Source organism: Copadichromis virginalis, linkage group LG7, assembly GCF_057382275.1.
Source record: "Copadichromis virginalis isolate Kocher_CV1m ecotype Utaka linkage group LG7, C_Virginalis_male_GT1.1, whole genome shotgun sequence".
Taxonomy (NCBI): domain Eukaryota; kingdom Metazoa; phylum Chordata; class Actinopteri; order Cichliformes; family Cichlidae; genus Copadichromis; species Copadichromis virginalis.
Window position 1 is genome coordinate 30,845,826 of NC_140624.1, and position 18,699 is coordinate 30,864,524.

Here is an 18,699-nt window from a genome sequence, read left to right on the forward strand (position 1 = left end):
AAATCAGGAGAAATTCGGGAGAATGGTGACTCTGGGAGATTTTCGGAAGGGACACTGAAATTCAGGATTCTCCTGAAAAAAATCGGGAGGGTTGGCATGTATGGGGGTGGATTAACCTGAAATTGCTTTCTAATGTTTCATGTTGTCTTCCTTGTTTGTACCTTTTTTCTGATTTTTAGTTGTTATGTAATGAAGAAATGTTATTATTTTAAGTCAAGTTAAGAAGATCCAAGCTTACAATTTACAGTTATCTAAAGAGCTCACACAGATCTGCCATATATAAATAAATAAACCATAGCCAACCTGTTATTTTCATACTTAGTTTTTGAGCCGTTTTTTTCCCCGATTTTCAGACTATCCCACAGCCACTAGGGGGCCCTTAAGCTGCAAATTCAGCCTCAGTGTAACTGTAAATATTAACTGGTCTTAATCTGTATCCAGATAAACTGCCAAATGTGTTTAATGAAGCAGCTCTGGGAGGCCGATTCTTGACCGATTGTGTTCCACTGTGTGTTTTTTCTGTTCAGATTTGCTTTTACTGCACTGTCGGTGTGTTTTAGGGTCGCTGTCACACTGAAACATGAAGCGTTTGCCAATCAGATTCTTTCCAGATGGTTTAACATGGTGAATCAAAATCTGTGTTCATAACTCCACCAATTTTACCAAAGATCTCCCACCACGGGCTCAAACGCAGACACAAACCATGACTGAGCCGCCACTGTGTTTTACAGAGGGCTAGACACTCACTGTTGGACTTCTCTTGTACATGCTGACAATAATTTGAACCAAAACTTTCAAATTTGGACTCATCGCTCCATTAGACCTGTTTTCACTGATTTTTAGTTCAGTTCTTGTGTATCTGTATTTGTGGCCCCTCAAACCAGAGAGGCGGGCACAGGAAGAGATAAGCAGAAAAAAGGAACGAGTCGTTTAAGAAAATGCAACTTTTTGTTTCCACCCTGAATTTTGTTATTTTTAATTTTGAAGGTTTGAAACTATTTTTAAAGATATTTAATTACAATTACCACCTTAAAAATGAACCTGTGTGACCAGACTGAAGCCTTCAAACACAAAGCATCACTGAGTCCTTAAACAGGAAACTCTGAACCTTATTGTAAAAAATTATTCAGAAATATAAAAAAACTTTTTTTATTTATATTAACACAAATTTATCCAGCAGTAAAAGCATTTTAACAAATTGTTTCTGTTTTTTTCTTTCACCCGAGAGAATCTCTACATTAAAAAAAGCTTTCCCAGAATTCCCTGCAACTTCTCTTTTCACAGCGACAACAAACTAAATCATAAAAAAAAAAAAATCAATATGTGCATTTAGAAGCAGAGCAATGAGACAAAATTACACACACTTCCACTCTCACAGGTAAAACAGCAGTAACAGACCATCACCATAGAAACACTCTCGCACACGCTCATTGGACACCGAACGGACAAACCAACTGGTCACAGTTTCAGTGTTTCTTCATTTGAATAAATAATGTGACCTTTGATTGGACTAAAACTAGAAAACATCATGGCTTTTATTTTGAAAGAATCCTTTCTTACTATTTGTTTCCTGTTTTGTTTTGGTCCCTGAAAGATTTTCTCTCCGAGTCTGACAATCATCTGAGATAAAAAAAAAATTCTCTGTTAAATCTTTTAATTTTCTGCTTCTTTTCACCTTAAATGTGACTTTTTTCAGTCCCTGTTTGTCTGCTCTCTGATTGTGAGAACCATAAGTACCAATCTCTGCTCAGTGGCTGCAGCAGCGTCAGCATTTCAGTCCATTTGTACGCGGAAAGCGCTGATTTCCATTGGCCGCAGCTGTGCGATGCGCGGCGGATGCCGTTGTTGGGCAGACTCTGGCTCGTCGTCAGCTCGCAGCAGCGTGAGACCCGACCGACGGACTGATTGGAACTGAAGCGGAGAGAAAAGGTCGTCCAGGTTCACCTGGAAACACAACAAGAAGAAAATTAAGTCATACAATCTTTTAATGTCATTTTAAATCTTAAATAAATGGCGAGCGTGTCATCACCTCTTCATGCTCGCTCCACGTGCACTGAGGCGCCGGCTCGGGGGCGGTGCTACAGTCAAACCCCTTCCTGTGGAGGATCAGGGCGGTTTCCTGTGATGGTGTATCTGCTTCCTGTTTACACAAACACAAAAAAATGACCTCGTTTCTGACAGGTGATCGATTCGCGCTGATCGAGAACCTTGACAGGAAGTTTGAGCCACAGGTGTTTCCTTACCGTTACCGCAGTGACATCACACAGGTTATTATCTCATCATTTATTTTATACCTGTACTCCAGGTGCATCTCTCACCTGCGTGTCCTCCAGCGTCCTCAGGTTCAGCAGGTGGATGTCGCACGGCAGCGACGAGTGGAGTGGCTGGAAAGGGCGGAGCTTTAGCAGCTGGCTGTTGCTGGTAGCAACCATGGTCATGGGCGGGTGGCAGAGGGAGAGGGAGGCCAGGTGGGCAAGCAGCGACAGGTGATCAACTGAGGCTCCTCCCACTTCCTGTCAGAACAAAAACACAATAAAACCAGAGTGAGAAAAAATATTTGTTGTTATTGTCGAAGCTCCGACGGCGGTTTGTTTCTGTGTCATATCGAAAACTTTACTCTGAGTATTTTCTGCTCAAAGTAATCAAGTCACCTTTGATTTAAAAACAAAAGCGAAAAAGTGATGAGCGTTGATCTCACAAAACACTGTGCCGTGAGACTAGGCCCCACCGACAAATCTAGCTATTATTTCTGCCAACTATTATTTCTGTCCCTTACCTTAGCCCCGCCCCCACGGTCCTCCAGCAGCAAGTGGTACAGGCTCGCTGTCAGCTTGTTGTCGGTGACACCCTGCCCAAGGCCGCGGTTATCGTCCTGTTGCAGGCGCCGGTCCAACACCAGCTCCAGTTCACCTGCACAGTTAAGGAGTCACACAGGTCAAAGGTCCACCAACTGCAGTGACTCTTTAAACAGCAACGTTACTGATCTGATAATTTTGCTACTATTAAAACAGAATAGAAATGTGATGTAAACTGTGGGCTCACCTGGTTTGAGTGACGCGACACCCTGACTCTGAGCCGACAGCAGCGACAGGCGACTCGTCGAGTCCTGCAGGAATACCGCTGATGTCATCGGGTAGAAGTTAGCCTGCAGGGGGAGCTTCGCCAGCGTTCGACGCTGCTGCATCTATACCGATAACAGATCAATACTCAGTAAGGAATCACAGAAGGGACTGCATTTCAAAATAAAAGCAGCAGAATTGTGTAAAAACCTGGAAACCGTTGAGGTCAGAGTAGAAGCGGTTGCCACTGGCAACGTCACTAACAATCTTCATGACGAGCTCACGATTGACCTGAGACTGAATGTCCACCAAGTTTGAAATCTCCAGGGATTTCCCAGCATGCCCTGGGACAGGCAGGCAGAGCAGATGCTTAAGAATTATTCAAAGCAAATTCATATTTACAATCATTTATAATTTATTTTATAAATTTATGAATGAAGTCATTACCATCCAGGTGGAAGAGTCGCACTGTGTGTGTAAAGTGTGGGAAATGGGAAGTGATGTCAGAGAAGATGGGACCTCTGGAGATGCGGACCAATGGAGGTTCAGAGGATGTATAGAGCTGCAGGAGACATTAACAACAAGTCAGAGGACAGAGCGAGAGAGAGAGCGAGAGTTTCAGGTGTGTTCATGCTGGTCTCACCTGAGCCCCCTCATCCGCGGGCAGGAACAGGTAGGCCCCGCTCTTGTCCCGGGATCCGGTTCTGGTTCCGTACCACAGGAACTGAACCTGGATCTTACGGACTAGACCAGACTGCAGGCGGAGCTTCTGGATTTCAAAGTAAAAGCAGGTCAACAAGATGCTTTAGTGAAAAAGAAACCTTATTTTGAAAATAAGATGATATCTAACCACACATGATTTTATTCACATTTTGTTTTCTTCTTTGCTGGTTTTGAAGGTGTAATCGTACAGAGACTGAAGCAATCTTGACTCAGATTTTTACATTTTATAGTCATGTTTTTGAATTTTCATTATTTTTAATCCCTTTTACTGAATGTATCAGTTCTTACAGTTTGTTACTAAGAACATGGAAGTCTGCCAACAACATTCACACAACAGACTTTTAGTTTGAAAATCCTGACCTCCAGCAGGCCCGTTTCAGGTGAGCTCCATATCTGGACGTGTTTGTTGCTAAGTGACAGGGGTGCGTCTGCCTCAGATCCTTGAAGGCTGGACACCTGGAAGTGCTCGGTGTGGATATCTAGCGGGTTGCCACGACGATGGACTGTGTAGCGTACCCGAGGGGTGGAGCCAGAGGATGCTTTGGTCACATGGTACACGACGAGTGACAGAGGAGGAAGTTCAGCCACGAAGGAGAGCTAGAGTGAGAGAAGAGGAAGTTAAAGCAAACCGCAGTGATCAATAACCTGATCAGTGAGCTGGTTCTCACCTGGAAAGTGTCTGTGGATGGCCGGCTTGGCTCCGCCCACACCGCAGAGATCTGAGTGGACATTTGTCGGCCCGTTTCAGCGTCAATAACCTGTGCGTCCGGAGAGTCAACGACGACGCTGATGACAGAGGTACGGAGCTGCTCGGTGGGGTTAAAGATGATCAATGACCTGAAGCAGAATCCAATAATCAATAGAAGTGATTGTGATTGAAGTCAGCCGCTAACAGGAGTTACTGACATTTACACTCCCAGAGGCCCGCCATTTTTTTCTCACTCATTTTATTACTTTTTAAAGACACTTTTTCTACTTTATTGTTTTGTGTTTTGACATAAAGACGATCGTCTAAAATCTGAACTGTAAATACAAAATTGAGATTATATCTGCTCTTTCCCCCCTTTGTTCAATTTACACATTCACAATATGAAAAGTATTAATAAAGCTCAGTTTAAACAGCAGTAGTAAAATAATAAAATAACCGGATTATTTCATTATTAAATTCACACCTTAAAATTTTTTTTAAAAAGGGGGAAAAAAGGCCTCTTCAGTTCCACCCACATACCTCGGCTCATAACTGAGTGAGAGCGTGCTCTTCTGAGGCAGAGCGTCCTGCGCCGAGATCACTTCGTCCTGGAGGAAAGTCACAACATTAAAACAGTTTATCGTTTCTAACATTAAAACTTTCTAAACTCATCTTTTAACTTCAAAAGTTACTAAAGTCAGTGAAGCCTCTTTAAGGAGTAAAGACATGGAGGATGGCCTGAGGATCTGCACCAAGGCCCAGTATGACATAAAGAAGGATTATTGTGAACTAAGCTGCGCCACCAAGAATAAAAACATGGACTTGGATATAAATCACGTTAAAGGATGAAAGCATTAAAAACATTCTTCATAAATATATGAAGTCCAGAGGAAAGTTAAAAGTCACCATTTGTAAGAAGGGCTTTGATTGGTCGTGGTGATATTGGCTCTTGTCCAATAGGAGCAGCCAATGAGCGGAGCTCTGCAACACCTGGTGTAGATTCAGGATCGACTGGAATAACCTGGAAAACAAACAAACATTAGCTAAAATTTTCTGTTTCTTTATGTTTTTTCCTTTAAATTTAAATTCAGGAAACAGTTCAATATTTAAAGTCTCCAAACACACGACAACTGAGATTCTACACGGCAAAAACATGCCAGCAACACGCTTATTTAACAGGAGTGATGGACTATTAGTGTTAGATGCTAAAATCTAGATGAATGGGTGTCATGGGAGGCTAATGCTAAATGCTAACTGCACACACTAGATGTGGTGGTACCTGTTACCGTTGCCAGTGGCGACGCCGTCCTTCAACAGAAAGCATGGAGGAAACAAATGAGACAAAAAAAACAGGCTAATGCTAAAAATAATACACAGATACAGGTGATGCTAACACTGATGTGCTGTGAAAAGGTATTTTTTCCCCATACCTGATATTACTTTGCAGTTTTGTTACATTTACATGTTTAACAAATTTTGATATTAGGCAATTTGTTTAAATAGAAAATGAATCTGTTTAAATTATAAATTTATTTATTAAGAAAAAATGTTATCCTGTGTGAAAAAGTAATTATCCCTCTTGTTTAATTATGAAGTAACTGTGATTGAGCACATTTTTTGGAAAGTTGAGCTCAGTTTCACTGCCACTCGCAGACCTGACTCCTGGTAGACCTGCTGAATCAGAACTCACTTAAACAGAAACTGTTTTACAAACTGAAGCAGGCTAAAGGATCTCACGGGAGAATTCTAGAGGAAAACCACTGCTACCAAAAAGGCTTGTCTCACATATGCCAGAAAACATATGGATGATCCCGAGATTGCTGGGAAAATACTCTGTGGGGGGAAAAAAGCTGCACCTTGATTCCGTTCCATTACATCTGGCATCAAACTAACAGTACTTCATAAAAAGATCATCAGAGCAACAGATGGGGGTGGTAGTGTGACGGTCTGGGCTGCTTTGGTCCTTTGGGACCCGTACGAGTTGCTGTAATTAATAAAACCACACATTTGTGGGTTATGCAGCAAGACAATGATCCAAAACACGCTAGCAACTCACCCCTCTGACTCAAAACAAAATCTAATTTTTAGGGTGACCGTTCATGTTAGGAAACCCTGCAGTGTAGCTGAATTATTACAATTCTGCAAAGAGGAATGGGCCAACACTATCACTTCTTATGATAAAAGGGAAAAGCAAGACTTTATCTCAAATGCTACATTCCAGTTCTTGCTGCCAAGGCTGGCAGAATCAGTTATTAGGTTTAGGGAGCAATTGTTTCACTTTTTTTATAAACACAGGAACAGATCAGCAGTTTTCCCTTAATAAATGAAATCATTTAGATATCATTATTTAAACACCGTATTTTGTATTTTCTCAGGTCATTTTTGTCAGTTTAAAAAAAGTTATAAAAGCAATTCACTACAGAAAGTGCTGTACATATTTTCTTCTATTGTTCCACCCTCCTTGCTAATGTGTCTACTGCAAACTTCAACGTTTACCTGGCTGTTCTTTCACACAGCAGAGATTAATGCTCTGTTTGTGTTTGATTGACCTTTTAATAAGTTAAATGTATTGCTTTTATTTCCCGATTATCTTAACATGCTACTTTGCTAACATGAAGTAACTACCTGGTACCATAGTCAACCACCACATGCTCCCGTTCGGTGCCAGCGACGGCGTCATGGTGTTGGAAGAGCGCCAGGTTCCGCCTCCCCGTTGTCAGCCACTGGAAGTACTCACGTGCTGGAAAATTTTCAGCCAGACGACCATCGCTATGGGAACGACGCATCTCAGCCAGTGTCAGGCTGAAGAGGATTTCTGTTGCTCTGACACAGAAAGAAGACTCAGACAGTCACCATAAAAATAAAGACAACATCATAATGTGTATCGTGTAACCACACAGAGCGGCGGTACCTCAGCGTGGCCTCCAGCTTCCTGTCAAGGCGTTTGTAAAATGGCCGGGATGTGAAGTACCCGGTCCAGTAGTGATCATCTCGGTCGGCATACGAGAAGAAGTCTCCTCGGAGCTTCGGCAGAGTTGTTCTCGTGGTGCTCAGACGCCGATGAAGAGCCTGGAAGTAATCAGAAAGCGTCCCGAAACGAGCCTGAAAATAAGAGAAGAGGAAAGCTGTCGATCAGCGAAGAGCTGATGTTGCTGACTTGACTGTTTGCACTGATAACAACCTCATTTGCTTTCTTTGTCACTTTTGTATTGTATGTCCAGATGTTGTTTCAGAATATTTTAGATATCATGAATCATATTTGTGTTTGCCATTTTTCACATGAGACATAAACACACTGATAGTTTTTAATCACATCAATTTTTGAAACAACAATGGCCAGAGTTGTGATTCATTATAATAATAATTTTAAAAAACTCTTTTGCATGGGTATTTACTGGATATTAGTGTGACATTCAACAAATGGAAAATAAAATAAAATATTCTAGAAAAGTGATCGAGACCCTGTGGAACTGCGTCAAGTTTGTCTGAGTCATTTTTGCAAAGAGAAACCTATTTGTCAGGCAGTAATGATAAATATTAGCAGGCAAAAATCACACGTGGAGTTCCACATGGCTGCATACTCGGGCCTCTTCAAGAACAGCAAAGACCAACATAATGTCTCCAAATGTTGATAATCAGTTGGTCCCACCTGGGAACCAGGTGTCCTGAGAGCTCACCTTGATGTGGAGCTCTGGGTGCTGGTTGAAGTAATCAAAGAGTTTCTGGTAGTTGTTGAACTGAACGTCCCACTCGCTTGACTCAACGTATCGAAAGTCATCGCCAAGAGGAACAAGAAGGACAGATGAGCGAAAAAGTCTCGACTTCTGACGGTATTGATCCAGCAGGAGGAGCGCTCTGAGAGGACGACAGGTGGATCAATAGAAGCTCTGATCAATCAGAGTGATTATTAACAACAAAACTAGCAGAAATACAGCAAAGTAACCGAAGAAGAAGAGAAGCTGCTATGTTAAATTAATGAAGTTTGTTAGAAAACTATTTGTATTATCACTGTCATTCTAGAAAATGACAATGATAATACAATAACCTTTACTCTACTTAGAATACCTGAAATTCAAAGTAAAGGTTAAAAAAAAGAAAATGTCAAGGAAAAATTAAAAGAAGAAAAGGAAAATAAAACTAAAAAAGATTAAAAAAGCAATCAAAATTTAAAATGTCAAGAAAAAAGTTCAAAGGAAGAAAAATAAAAAACTTAAAAAGGTGGAAATTATGTTAAAACATAAAACATCCATGAAACAGTTTTGAATAAAAAATTTCAATTTATTTTCAATAAAATTGCTTAATGTAAAAAAAAAAGAAGTTTAAAACAATTTTAAAAGGTGCCTAAATTTGAATGGTAAATAAATAAATGAATCACGAAAATTCCTTAAAAATGAAAGTAAAATAAAATAAAATAACCCTTCTTTTAAAAAGAAGAAAGCTCCAAAATTCAATAATACACCTAATAATAATAATAATAATAATAATAATAATAACAGAATAATAATAATATTGTTATTCTCTTTGGCCCCGCTTCCTGCTCACCTCTCATGGACATTCTGGTCTGTGATTGGCTTTGGTGGGATCTTCCATGGACAGAAGGTCCGTCTCCCAGGCAACCGCTGGAAGTCAAACTGACAGCAGACCGCTGGGTTTGGACCGCACGTGTGCGGCACATCATAGCTGTAGAAGGGCATCATGTGACATGTGATGTCACTACGGGAGGAGGAGTCTGATGGACAGGAAGTGGGCAGAGTTAAACACTCTAACTGCCCCTTTTCCTTTTGGTATTTCATTGGTTATTAATAAAGTTTTTTGACTATATTTTCTTCAGTAACACCATTAAATTAAAAAATTTAATAAAAATCTGAATTTAATCCACATTTTTAAATGACTTACAATATTTAATCATTTAAATTATTATTTCAAATATTTGTCAAAATTCCAAATGTTTTGTATTGTTCATGATAAATTTTTCCATCACTGAAAAAACATTATTTACCCCAGCTTTGTCGCCATAGAAACTCGAGGGTCTGTTGCTGGGCAAAGTGCTTCTTGATAGAGTAGTGAACTCTCTGGATGAGCATGTTGTGAAGCCCCGCCCCCTTCAGCAGGTACGCCATAGAGGGGGAGTGGCCAAATGGGTCGATGGCCCAGCCGCTCCTCGGCTTCACACCTGCACAGAGAAAACACCACGGTTAAGCACGCGAACAGGAAACACATCATCACAACAACGTGCCAAACAGGGGAGTCATGTGACCCAGGTGTTTCTGCAGCCACTGGTGTCCCTCCATCAGCTGATCCAGCATAGCGAAGTAATGAGAGTTTGCCTCATCGGGCATCACCCAGCCGCCCGTTACCAGCTCCAACTGCCCCGCCTCCACCAGGCTGGCCAATCACACGAAAGGAAACAGAAAACAGGGGAAAAAATGGCTTCAAATGATGAAAATATATATATTTTTAATTACAAAAATTAACAGAAAGAATGTAGTTACATTTATTTAAGCAGGTTAAAACTTACAAGTTTTTCTTTTAAAGGAAATATGACATAAGAGAAAAATTGAAATTAAACTGAAAGGAAAATTCAGAATAAGCAAGAAACAGCTTACAATTTTAGTTATAGTTTAAAAAAATAAAGTCTGCTTCTGTTTTTTTCCTCCCAGCTGTTACAATAAAGTTTAACATTCAGACTGCCACAATTTTCTGGGGTTAGCATCCATCTAAGGATGACATCTTGTACGACGGTCTGACTGAAGGATTTCAACAAAACTGAATGGCGCTGATATCACTCTGGTTGTAAAAGAGGAAGAAAACTACACCGCAGCCATGTCTGGAGGGTCAGTGAAGTCATGCTAGCTGACATTATGCTACTTGATGGTTAGCTACAAAGCTCTGGTTAGACTAACATTAACACATTAGCATTAATGAAGATAGAGGATGAGGGTTAAACTGTTTTAACAGCTGCCATCACAAGACAGGAAGTAGTTGCTGAAAACAGACCCAATGTTCAAAAAAGAGAAGGTCTGAGAGGATTGCCCCACAGCACGAGGTTGTTATTAATCTGCTGCTGAGCGCTTTATGTTTATATTAGAAAGTCCTGATCCTGAGCTTCATGTCCACTGAAATCTTCTGAATCCTTCAAATATTTGGGAAGCTGTGATGGGCTGTGATTTTAAAAACTGAGCATACAGACGAGCTGCACATGAACAGTGCTGATAAAAAGCTAGAGAGGACGAGAATGATGACTGCTGGGTTTTTGGATGGAGGCTGGTGTCTGCAGCATGTTATAAAGAGATGAGACTCAAAGCAGACGCTCAGACTAGAGAGAGGGGGGAAATGGCATCAGATACAGACTCAATGAACCAAAACTGTCTGCGGCTCGACTCCTGAGCTCTGCACATCCTTGCCTGTGTTTATCACTTCATTTTATTTTTGTGCTTCCTCCTGTTTTCCAGATGTTTCTGGTATTTAAACAACATTGGTTAATTGTTTAATTTTCAGAAAATGAAATGAAGAATAATTACTTTTGGTTTTTCTGGACATGTTCAGAAGTGACTGGAAAAAAAAAAAAAAAACAACCAACCAAACAAAAAAACCTCAAACAAACATGAAAATGAAAGGAAGCTTGAGGAGAAGTTACCGTTTGACTGCTGCTCTCTTCTGGTCGTCGATGTCGTTCCACCACTTGGAGAAATAACTGATTTCAGCCCAGATTAACTTCCTCCTGAGGAGCAGAAAACATGACATGATCGATAATCTGTCAGGAACTCGATCAATAAACAGCATCACGAAGCACAAACTGATAAAGAAATCAAACTTCTGATAAACTTAATGTAAATAAGTTTTATTTTGGAAAAATATGAAGATCATTTCTTCCTATTCAGAGTCAAACCAACATCAGTCTGTGCTGCTGTGTCTTTGTTTCACGTCATGATGTTTGTTTTTGTGTTTTATTGTTGTTGTTTTATCGTCAGTCTGATCTGTATTTTATTCCTGATCTCATTGGATGATGGCAAAACTCATAATTCACATCATACTTTTTTATAAAACTCTGAAAGCTCCAAACATTTTTAACAGGTGTCTAAAATGATCTAATTTCTGTGTCATGGTGGGAAAACCAAAGAAAAAAAAACATAAATAAATACATTTACACCATCAGAGAACAGAATGTTGGGTGGGGTTGTTTTCAGCTAGCCTGGTTATGAAGGTTGATTTTAACCTCTAAACCTTCTCTGTGGTTAATAAAAACATTAATATAATAAGATGCAAATCTGCTGATAAATGCTGCTTTAATATTAAACCTGACTTTAGTGTTAGGTTTAGGAAGCCGTCTGTGAGGCGCGTCAGTGCACAGGAAGTGGGCGTACCTGCTGTCCTCGCTCAGTTTGACCACCATGTTGTCGAGGATGTGTCTCGTCTGGTCGTGGTAGTACGCGTCGAACGTCTTTATCCAGCCTGTGACAACAAGAACAAAAAAAACCAAATCACCTCCACGTGTTAGTTCAGCCACCGTCACGCCATCAGAGTCTCAGAGTCTCACTCACCAGGGTCGTTGTGTGAATGTGGAATCAGGAAGAGCTCCAGAGGTTGCTCCGACCACTCGTCGCCCTTGTAAGTGATCTCAAAGCCCTGCTTCCAGGGACCGCCATCGGGGTTATCGAAGGGCAGGAGGTCATAAACATCCAGCAGCTGATGGAGGAGGGGTTATTATTAAAACTTTATTTCTATGTTAATAAAAACTTTGAATATGTTAATAAAGATTTACACACGTTTTCCTTTGAATATTTATATTTATTTTAACTTTCAGTTCTTCATTCAAACTTCCGAAACCCATTTAAACTAAAAAATAAAATCATTATTAATGTATCCATCTGATGATTTTATCATGATTTTATCAATAAGAGAAACTGTCTCCAGACTCCAGCACTATGAACCCTCCGTGTTCAGAGTTCAAGCTGTTCTCATCAAGATTCTTTTATTTAATTTTGTTCTAATCAATAAAAGGAGAAAATTCTCAAACACAGGAAGTCCAAGGAGGATGTCCAGCAGATGGTGAGGTAACCCCTCTGATGTCAGCATGACTTTTCAAACTAGAGGTGGACACACTCAAATAACCGTTACTCTGCATAAAAGTATTTGCTGGGATGCTATCCTAGATATTCAGAGAGTGAAAAACGGACATTTCTGTCCTTACAGGCTGGATGTGTGCCAGTGTAACTTTCATAGTTTAGTGTATTATAATCTACAGAGATCAGAATGTGTGTCAGTATGTGAGGAGGATGAACTTTCACAGTGTATTCACCAGAGGTGCCAAACCAGAATCACGTAACTGTGACGTCAAGGAACCAAAGGTAAACAGGAAGCACGAACACATCCATGAAACTGACACAGTGTGTGCGAGCTGCTCGTTTACATCCACACCAGTGTGTTCTGAAAGATTCCCTGAGCCTGTGTTTGGATGCTGAACATCATTGATTTACTTTTTTATTTATTCAGCAGCTACATGCTAAACATGCTAACGATATCTGCCTGTGTTCAGGGTCAAATACTTTTAAGATCAATAAATTTTATCTTAAATAAGTGTTTGATTCATTTGACATTACAGCCGATCCACGCCAACGCCATGTTAGTCACACGTTAAACTGCTGGTTCCCGTTTGATAAAGTGTTGATATCAGCATCTTTAAATAAAAAGTAATAAAAAATTAAAAACTGAAAAACTTGAGTAAATGTTGTCAGTTAAATCTTCTAAAGTTGAGACAGAACAAAATATAAATGTAAAATTTTGCAGACCTGAACTCCGTCCACTCCATCCTTCATCTCTTTAGCCAATCGGCAGCCAGGAAGAGCCTCACCCCTCCTGCCGAGGGCGGAGTCTATACTGTTGTTGGCTCTTTTCCACGCTGATGCTTTGCTTTGGAGCAGAGTGTCACGGAGCATGGCGACCAATCGGTTGTTGTCGCTAAGGAGACGCTCCAACCCGTCAATCTTCTGCTGGAGGTGGGCCAAATCCTAAAAAACCCCAGAGATCTGATTGGTTCAATTTTTATAATTAGTTTGAATTCGTTTCTCTTTCCTTGGTAATGAAATATTTATATAATTTTAAAAGTTACCACTATCACTTATTATTATTATTATTGTTGTTGTTGTTGTTGTTGTTGTTGTGGGCCAATTTTATTTTTATTATTATTATTATGAATAATGACAAGAATCACAGCTAAAAAGAAAATTTAAGTTAATGTGAAAAAAGAGTTTAAATTTTCTTTCTCACAAATGACACTATTTTGAAAATCCACAGGCTCTTATTGTGAAACAAATTAAAACTCTTATGGACGCACCTCATCCACCTGTCCACCAGGTGGCTCCCCATATCGCTTAGACTCTGACCCCTGCATGAGGTCCAGCATGCGGTACAGTGACATCACAGCCACGCAGAAGATTCCGCCCACCAGAACCGCCAACATCCGACTCCTCTTCATCGCTATGACAACAAAGAAACACATTTTCTATCAGTTAACTTTTTTTTTTTTCCAATAATTTCTGCTTTGATTTTTAGGAAAACTGTAAGTTGTATGTCATGTAATAATTTTTATACATTACACTTATTTTAAAACGTGCATGTGCAAAAATAATCAGGGTCATGAGCTCGATGCTGGAAATGTATTAAAAATGACCAAATAAAATTATTTAATTTAATTTCACTGATAAAACAACAGGTTGATCGTTCATGCTTAGCGGTGCAGTTGAGGCTCGTTCTGAGCAGGAAACACAGTTTAAAGTCAGGTCAGCACAAACAGACTGTGGAGACTTTGAACCTCAGAGTCCGTTTGTCAAAGTAAATATTTCAGAGCTGATATGAGAATTATTGACTCATGTTTTCTTATCAGTGCCCAGCAGCTGTCTGCTCTCACAGCTGCACCGGTTAAATGTTCAGAGAGCTGAAGGACTTATTTCTGTAATGTTTCACTCCTCAAGAGTTCAGAGGGACTGAAATAAACAAACTAAAAATAAATTACTGATCTTCCAACCGCCTGCATCGGCCCAGAAGTTTACGATCATCTCTATGTTAGTGCCGCAGAGTAATCAGACTACTTTTAGGCTTGATGTCTTAATTCACTGTCTGACCTCTTTAAAGACTCCACAGACCCTGTGACCAATGGGACCACAACAGATGGACAGGGTCTGCCCGACAGGTAGGACACCTGACAGGTGAACCCCAGGCTGACCTGGCAGTCTAACACATGGTTCCTGTTTTTGTTCTTCTGTAGATCTGGAGGTTAAAGCAGTCGCTTCACCTGGCGTGACCTCTTCCTGCGGGAGGGCTGAATGCTTCCTGACTGGCTGACACTGATGACAGACTATCAGCCGATAATTAAAGCGTTTATGGCCACAAATACAAAGAAGAAAAGGACCAATCACATGAAAGCTGCAGGTGTTCAGATCTAAGGCTATGAAATAGCATCTGAAAACACTCAGTCATGATTTCTTAGTCTGGAAGTGACGCTGCCTCCATGGATCAAACGGAGCGGCTCAGCTCACAGAGGCGATTTTTGACTTGTTAATGAATTCTGTGCAATTCTCCTGACTCCTCTGCTTTGCATAACATACAACAGGAAGTCAGTCATGTTGCAGGATGAATTTCATAGTCTTTCCCTTTTAAAAATAAAAAAAAAAGGGGGGGGGGGGGGGGGGAATCTTTAAAGAAATAAAAGATATGATCAGAAGATCTAAGAAAACTCAGTTTTAAACATGCTGGGGCTTTTAAATATCGGAGACCTCCAGAGATCTGGATGTTTCCATCTGTCCGTGCAGCTGTGAGCACTTTCCTTCCTGAGGACAGTGAACTCAGAGTTTCTGCAGAAATAACTTTTTTTTTTTTTTTCCCACTTTTCCTGAACCTGTTTTTCATTTCTGTGTCACTGCTCAGTCCAGGAAGATCAGTCGTTTCCATAAAAGCAATGTTTTCAGTCTCAAAACCAGCAGGTTAGCTCTGAGGGAGGAGTCAGGCTAAGTTTTTAGACATTAATAGAGTTCAGGAGGGTTACTGCACTGCTGCTGATATTATTAACAAGAAAAAACACACACACACTCACTTTTTTGCACAGTTGGAACTTTTCTTCATGAAGTTGCTACTAGTTCTACAAACTGTGCTGTAAACAGTAATGATGATGATGATAAAGTCCAGAGTGTAATAAAGAAATTTAACCGAGGTAAAAACTCAACTTAACTTAACTTAAATAAAATCATCTGATATGAGTATTAAGTTTAACTCTTTACACATTTAAAAGCAAACATGCAGAGGAGAGCAGAGAGAGTCTGAGCAGGCAGAAAATGAACTGAAACCTTATTAATAATCATTAGTAAATGACGCAGAATCTCTGCTTTAAATATAAAGTACAACCTGCTGTCTGACATTTGAATTTTCCTTTACACAGATAAAAACATTTACATCAAAATATTATCATTAATCACAGTGCAGGAAAAACAGGCCGGACTCTCAGAAGTCCTCCTCTAGGATCCAGCTGTGCACTCCAAAGCAGAGAGTGAGTTACAGCACATTACAGACCGTTTACCCGGCTGTTTGAAAGTTTTTAAGCTTTTCTCCCATAAAGTCGACATCTGACGCCCTCCTCTGTACGCCCCAGAGTAGCTTGTACACATCCAGTCATTTTGTTCTGAAATGTGATGTTTCAGAAAAAAGCTTCAATGGTTCCTCCTAGCACACTTTCAGGAGGAAAGAGTTAAATGTGAGACTCGCTGTGTTATATTTAGTCTTTATGTTGTCAGCTGCTGTCTGGTTTCTGTGTTTTCTGTAAGCTGATTCATTTAAAAAAGCACAAATTTCCTGCCAAAAACTTTACTAGCGAACAGGAAACGAAGCATCACGTGACGCACATCTGGAGAACATCCTCTGGCTCCAAACTCCGAGTTTAAAGGCGCGTTTGAAGAAATTTAATATGTGCAGACTATTGAAGCGCTCACAGAGCATGACCCATAAAGTTACGTTTGTTTAAGTGTGTGTTTTTTCTTTAAGTTTACATTATTTGTCTAAACTCTGAGGTTTCCCATGTGTTTTATGTTGTATTGTTTGATGTGTTCACTGGTTTTATGTCCTGTCCTCGTGTCTCGTGTACAGCAGCAGAGTGTCATTCCCTCTGTGGGACATTAAAAGGTGAGCACGTGATGAACAGGTGAGTTTCCGAGCTCGGATAAACTGCGCAAGTCTGCAGGGTTTCTGTGGATGTTTCACAATTTTCCTGCTCACAGGAAACTTTCACACGTTTCCTGCAGTAAAATCTGCCCGTCAGCTCTCCGGAGACCAAACAGCTGCTCTTTAAGTCAAACTTGTCACGCAGCAGTAAAACTGACCAATAGAAATAATTTAGAATATTTTCACCTGCCGGCTCACCTGATGCTTTCCGCTGCAGGTCTAAGAACCTCCGACAGAAAATTCATCAAACTTTACTAACTTCCACTCAGACTTTTCCTTCCTTACTTCCGGGTGGTACAAACGCTGGCGGGTCTCGCGCTCTCACTGCGTCTCGTGCCGCAGTTTACGTGCGCAATGACGACACTGCGTGACCTCAGCCTCCCGCGAAAACGAACCGAATAAAAAACAATAAATAAATTAAAAGTTTCTTAAAATCGAACAAAAATAAAGTTCGGACTTTTGGCAGAGTCAGACCAGCCTGCTTCTGCTGCTGCGCCTGCGCACTGCCGTTTGTTTTCCTTCCTGCTTGGTTGAGCTTACTCAGCACGACGTCACTTCCGTTGAGTCACGTGGTGTAAAGGTGGCCCTGTTATATTTGACTTTTTTCACCTGCTATTGTCACCTGCTCACATTGGGAACAGATCTTTGTTCAGTAACATTCTTTGTTTAATACGTTCTGAAAGAAAAACAAAGGTGGCTCTGTTTTATGCTCGTTTCATTGTTCAGAGGTGTTCTCTGATTGTTGGGAACCTGTTGAATAATTAAAACATTTCTGTGTTCATCGGGAAACTTTTCTAATGTAAAAAACTTTTTATGTTCTCAATGTGTGAAAATAGTGTTCAGCAGGGGGCGACTCCTGTGACTCTACCCAGAAATGCCAATGTGTGCAGATGTTTTTCTTTGGTGTTCTGCACCAGCACAGCTGTTCTCCTCCCAGATGTTTGATATGGAACAATATTACCATCACACACAGAAAACATCTTCATTGGTCTGAAAACATGTTTATGGAACAGCTCCTGGTGACTGTAACTGTCACTCAAGTTAAATATTTATCACACTATAGTTCAGATTTAAGCGACTACGCTGTAACGTTAACCAACTACAGCATCACAGCTGACAACAGCATTTCAATCTGGGATTTTAAAAATTCAACACTCCTCCATCAGAACATCCCTCAGTCCCAGAACAATAATGGCATTTACACAGAAAAGGACTGAACGAGCTCTTAATGTAGAATGTTTTCACTCTCGCATACAAATATTGGTGGGTAGAACTGCTTCTCAAATGTGTGTAAATATGTCCTTGATAATACAGACACATGCTCTGTTTGTACACGGTGGAGACTCAAAGGGGTTTATTCATCCACTGTTCCTGACACTACTATGAAAAGATTTCCTTCTTTACCTGAAAACACATTTTGTTTAAAGAAACTGTACTTCACGTGTGAAAGTGTCGGGTGTCAGTGGTGCCTGTCATGTATGCGTGATGGTAAATGTGCGCATGAACGGGAATCATTTAAAAAAAACAACATGCTTATCAGAAGGAGCAAAAGCTAGACAAGAAGAGCAGGTGTCACATCCTTGGCCACTTCCACTTCTCGGGTGGAGCAACTGAGGTTCAAAGTCTCTGCAGCCTCAATCAGAGATGCTCAAATCCTAAATTCTGACATAAGCAGCTTCTATTCTCCCTTTATTGCACATTACTTTTCTCAGTTTATATATATAACTTATTGGAAGTTACATGTCACTTTTTAATGCAGAGGTACAATACACAAAAAGTGCAGATTGTGTAAATATGTAAAAATTTTATGTCCTGTTCTGTATGTATATGTGTTTGGTTTTTTTTGCTGCTGTTACAACCAAATTTCCCCCTGTGGGACAATTAAAGGTTTATGTTTTCGGGCGATCGTGGCTCAAGAGTTGGCAGTTTATCTTGTAATTGGAAGGTTGCCGGTTCGAGCCCCGGCTCCAACAGTCTCAGTCGTTGTGTCCTTGGGCAAGACACTTGACCCGTTGCCTACTG

The 18,699-nt window shown here is 40.4% G+C and overlaps 1 protein-coding gene across 2 annotated transcripts; it reads right to left on the reverse strand.

Annotated features, from left to right (window-relative positions):
* Positions 1–1,133: 1,133 nt before the first annotated feature.
* Positions 1,134–17,187, reverse strand: LOC146705343 (alpha-mannosidase 2-like). Of its 2 annotated transcripts, none has more exons than XM_085462993.1 (24): positions 16,876–17,187; positions 13,805–13,947; positions 13,260–13,478; positions 12,012–12,156; positions 11,835–11,922; positions 11,108–11,191; positions 9,728–9,855; positions 9,470–9,643; positions 9,013–9,199; positions 8,148–8,325; positions 7,382–7,572; positions 7,096–7,293; positions 5,377–5,491; positions 5,011–5,078; positions 4,451–4,619; positions 4,143–4,379; positions 3,703–3,828; positions 3,507–3,621; positions 3,270–3,403; positions 3,043–3,184; positions 2,777–2,910; positions 2,319–2,513; positions 2,030–2,140; positions 1,134–1,944 (listed from the first exon to the last, which is right to left on the reverse strand). In XM_085462993.1, the coding sequence occupies exons 2-24, from the start codon at positions 13,943–13,945 to the stop codon at positions 1,774–1,776; spliced, it is 3,450 nt and encodes a 1,149-aa protein (XP_085319119.1). In that variant the 5' UTR covers positions 13,946–13,947; positions 16,876–17,187; the 3' UTR covers positions 1,134–1,773. The 2 variants fall into 2 exon arrangements, with proteins under 2 accessions (XP_085319119.1, XP_085319120.1); XM_085462994.1 differs by having other exon boundaries at positions 16,864–17,187.
* Between the last annotated feature and the right edge of the window lie 1,512 nt (positions 17,188–18,699).

Bases quoted from the DNA above. Each gene is read 5' to 3' on its own strand.
- LOC146705343 (XM_085462993.1), bottom strand. From the start codon at position 13,945: ATGAAGAGGAGTCGGATGTTGGCGGTTCTGGTGGGCGGAATCTTCTGC. The intron at 9,856-11,107 runs GTAACTTCTCCT...GTGATTGGCCAG, and splicing joins AAGAGAGCAGCAGTCAAACG to CCTGGTGGAGGCGGGGCAGT. The intron at 4,380-4,450 runs GTGAGAACCAGC...CTCTCACTCTAG, and splicing joins CATCCACAGACACTTTCCAG to CTCTCCTTCGTGGCTGAACT.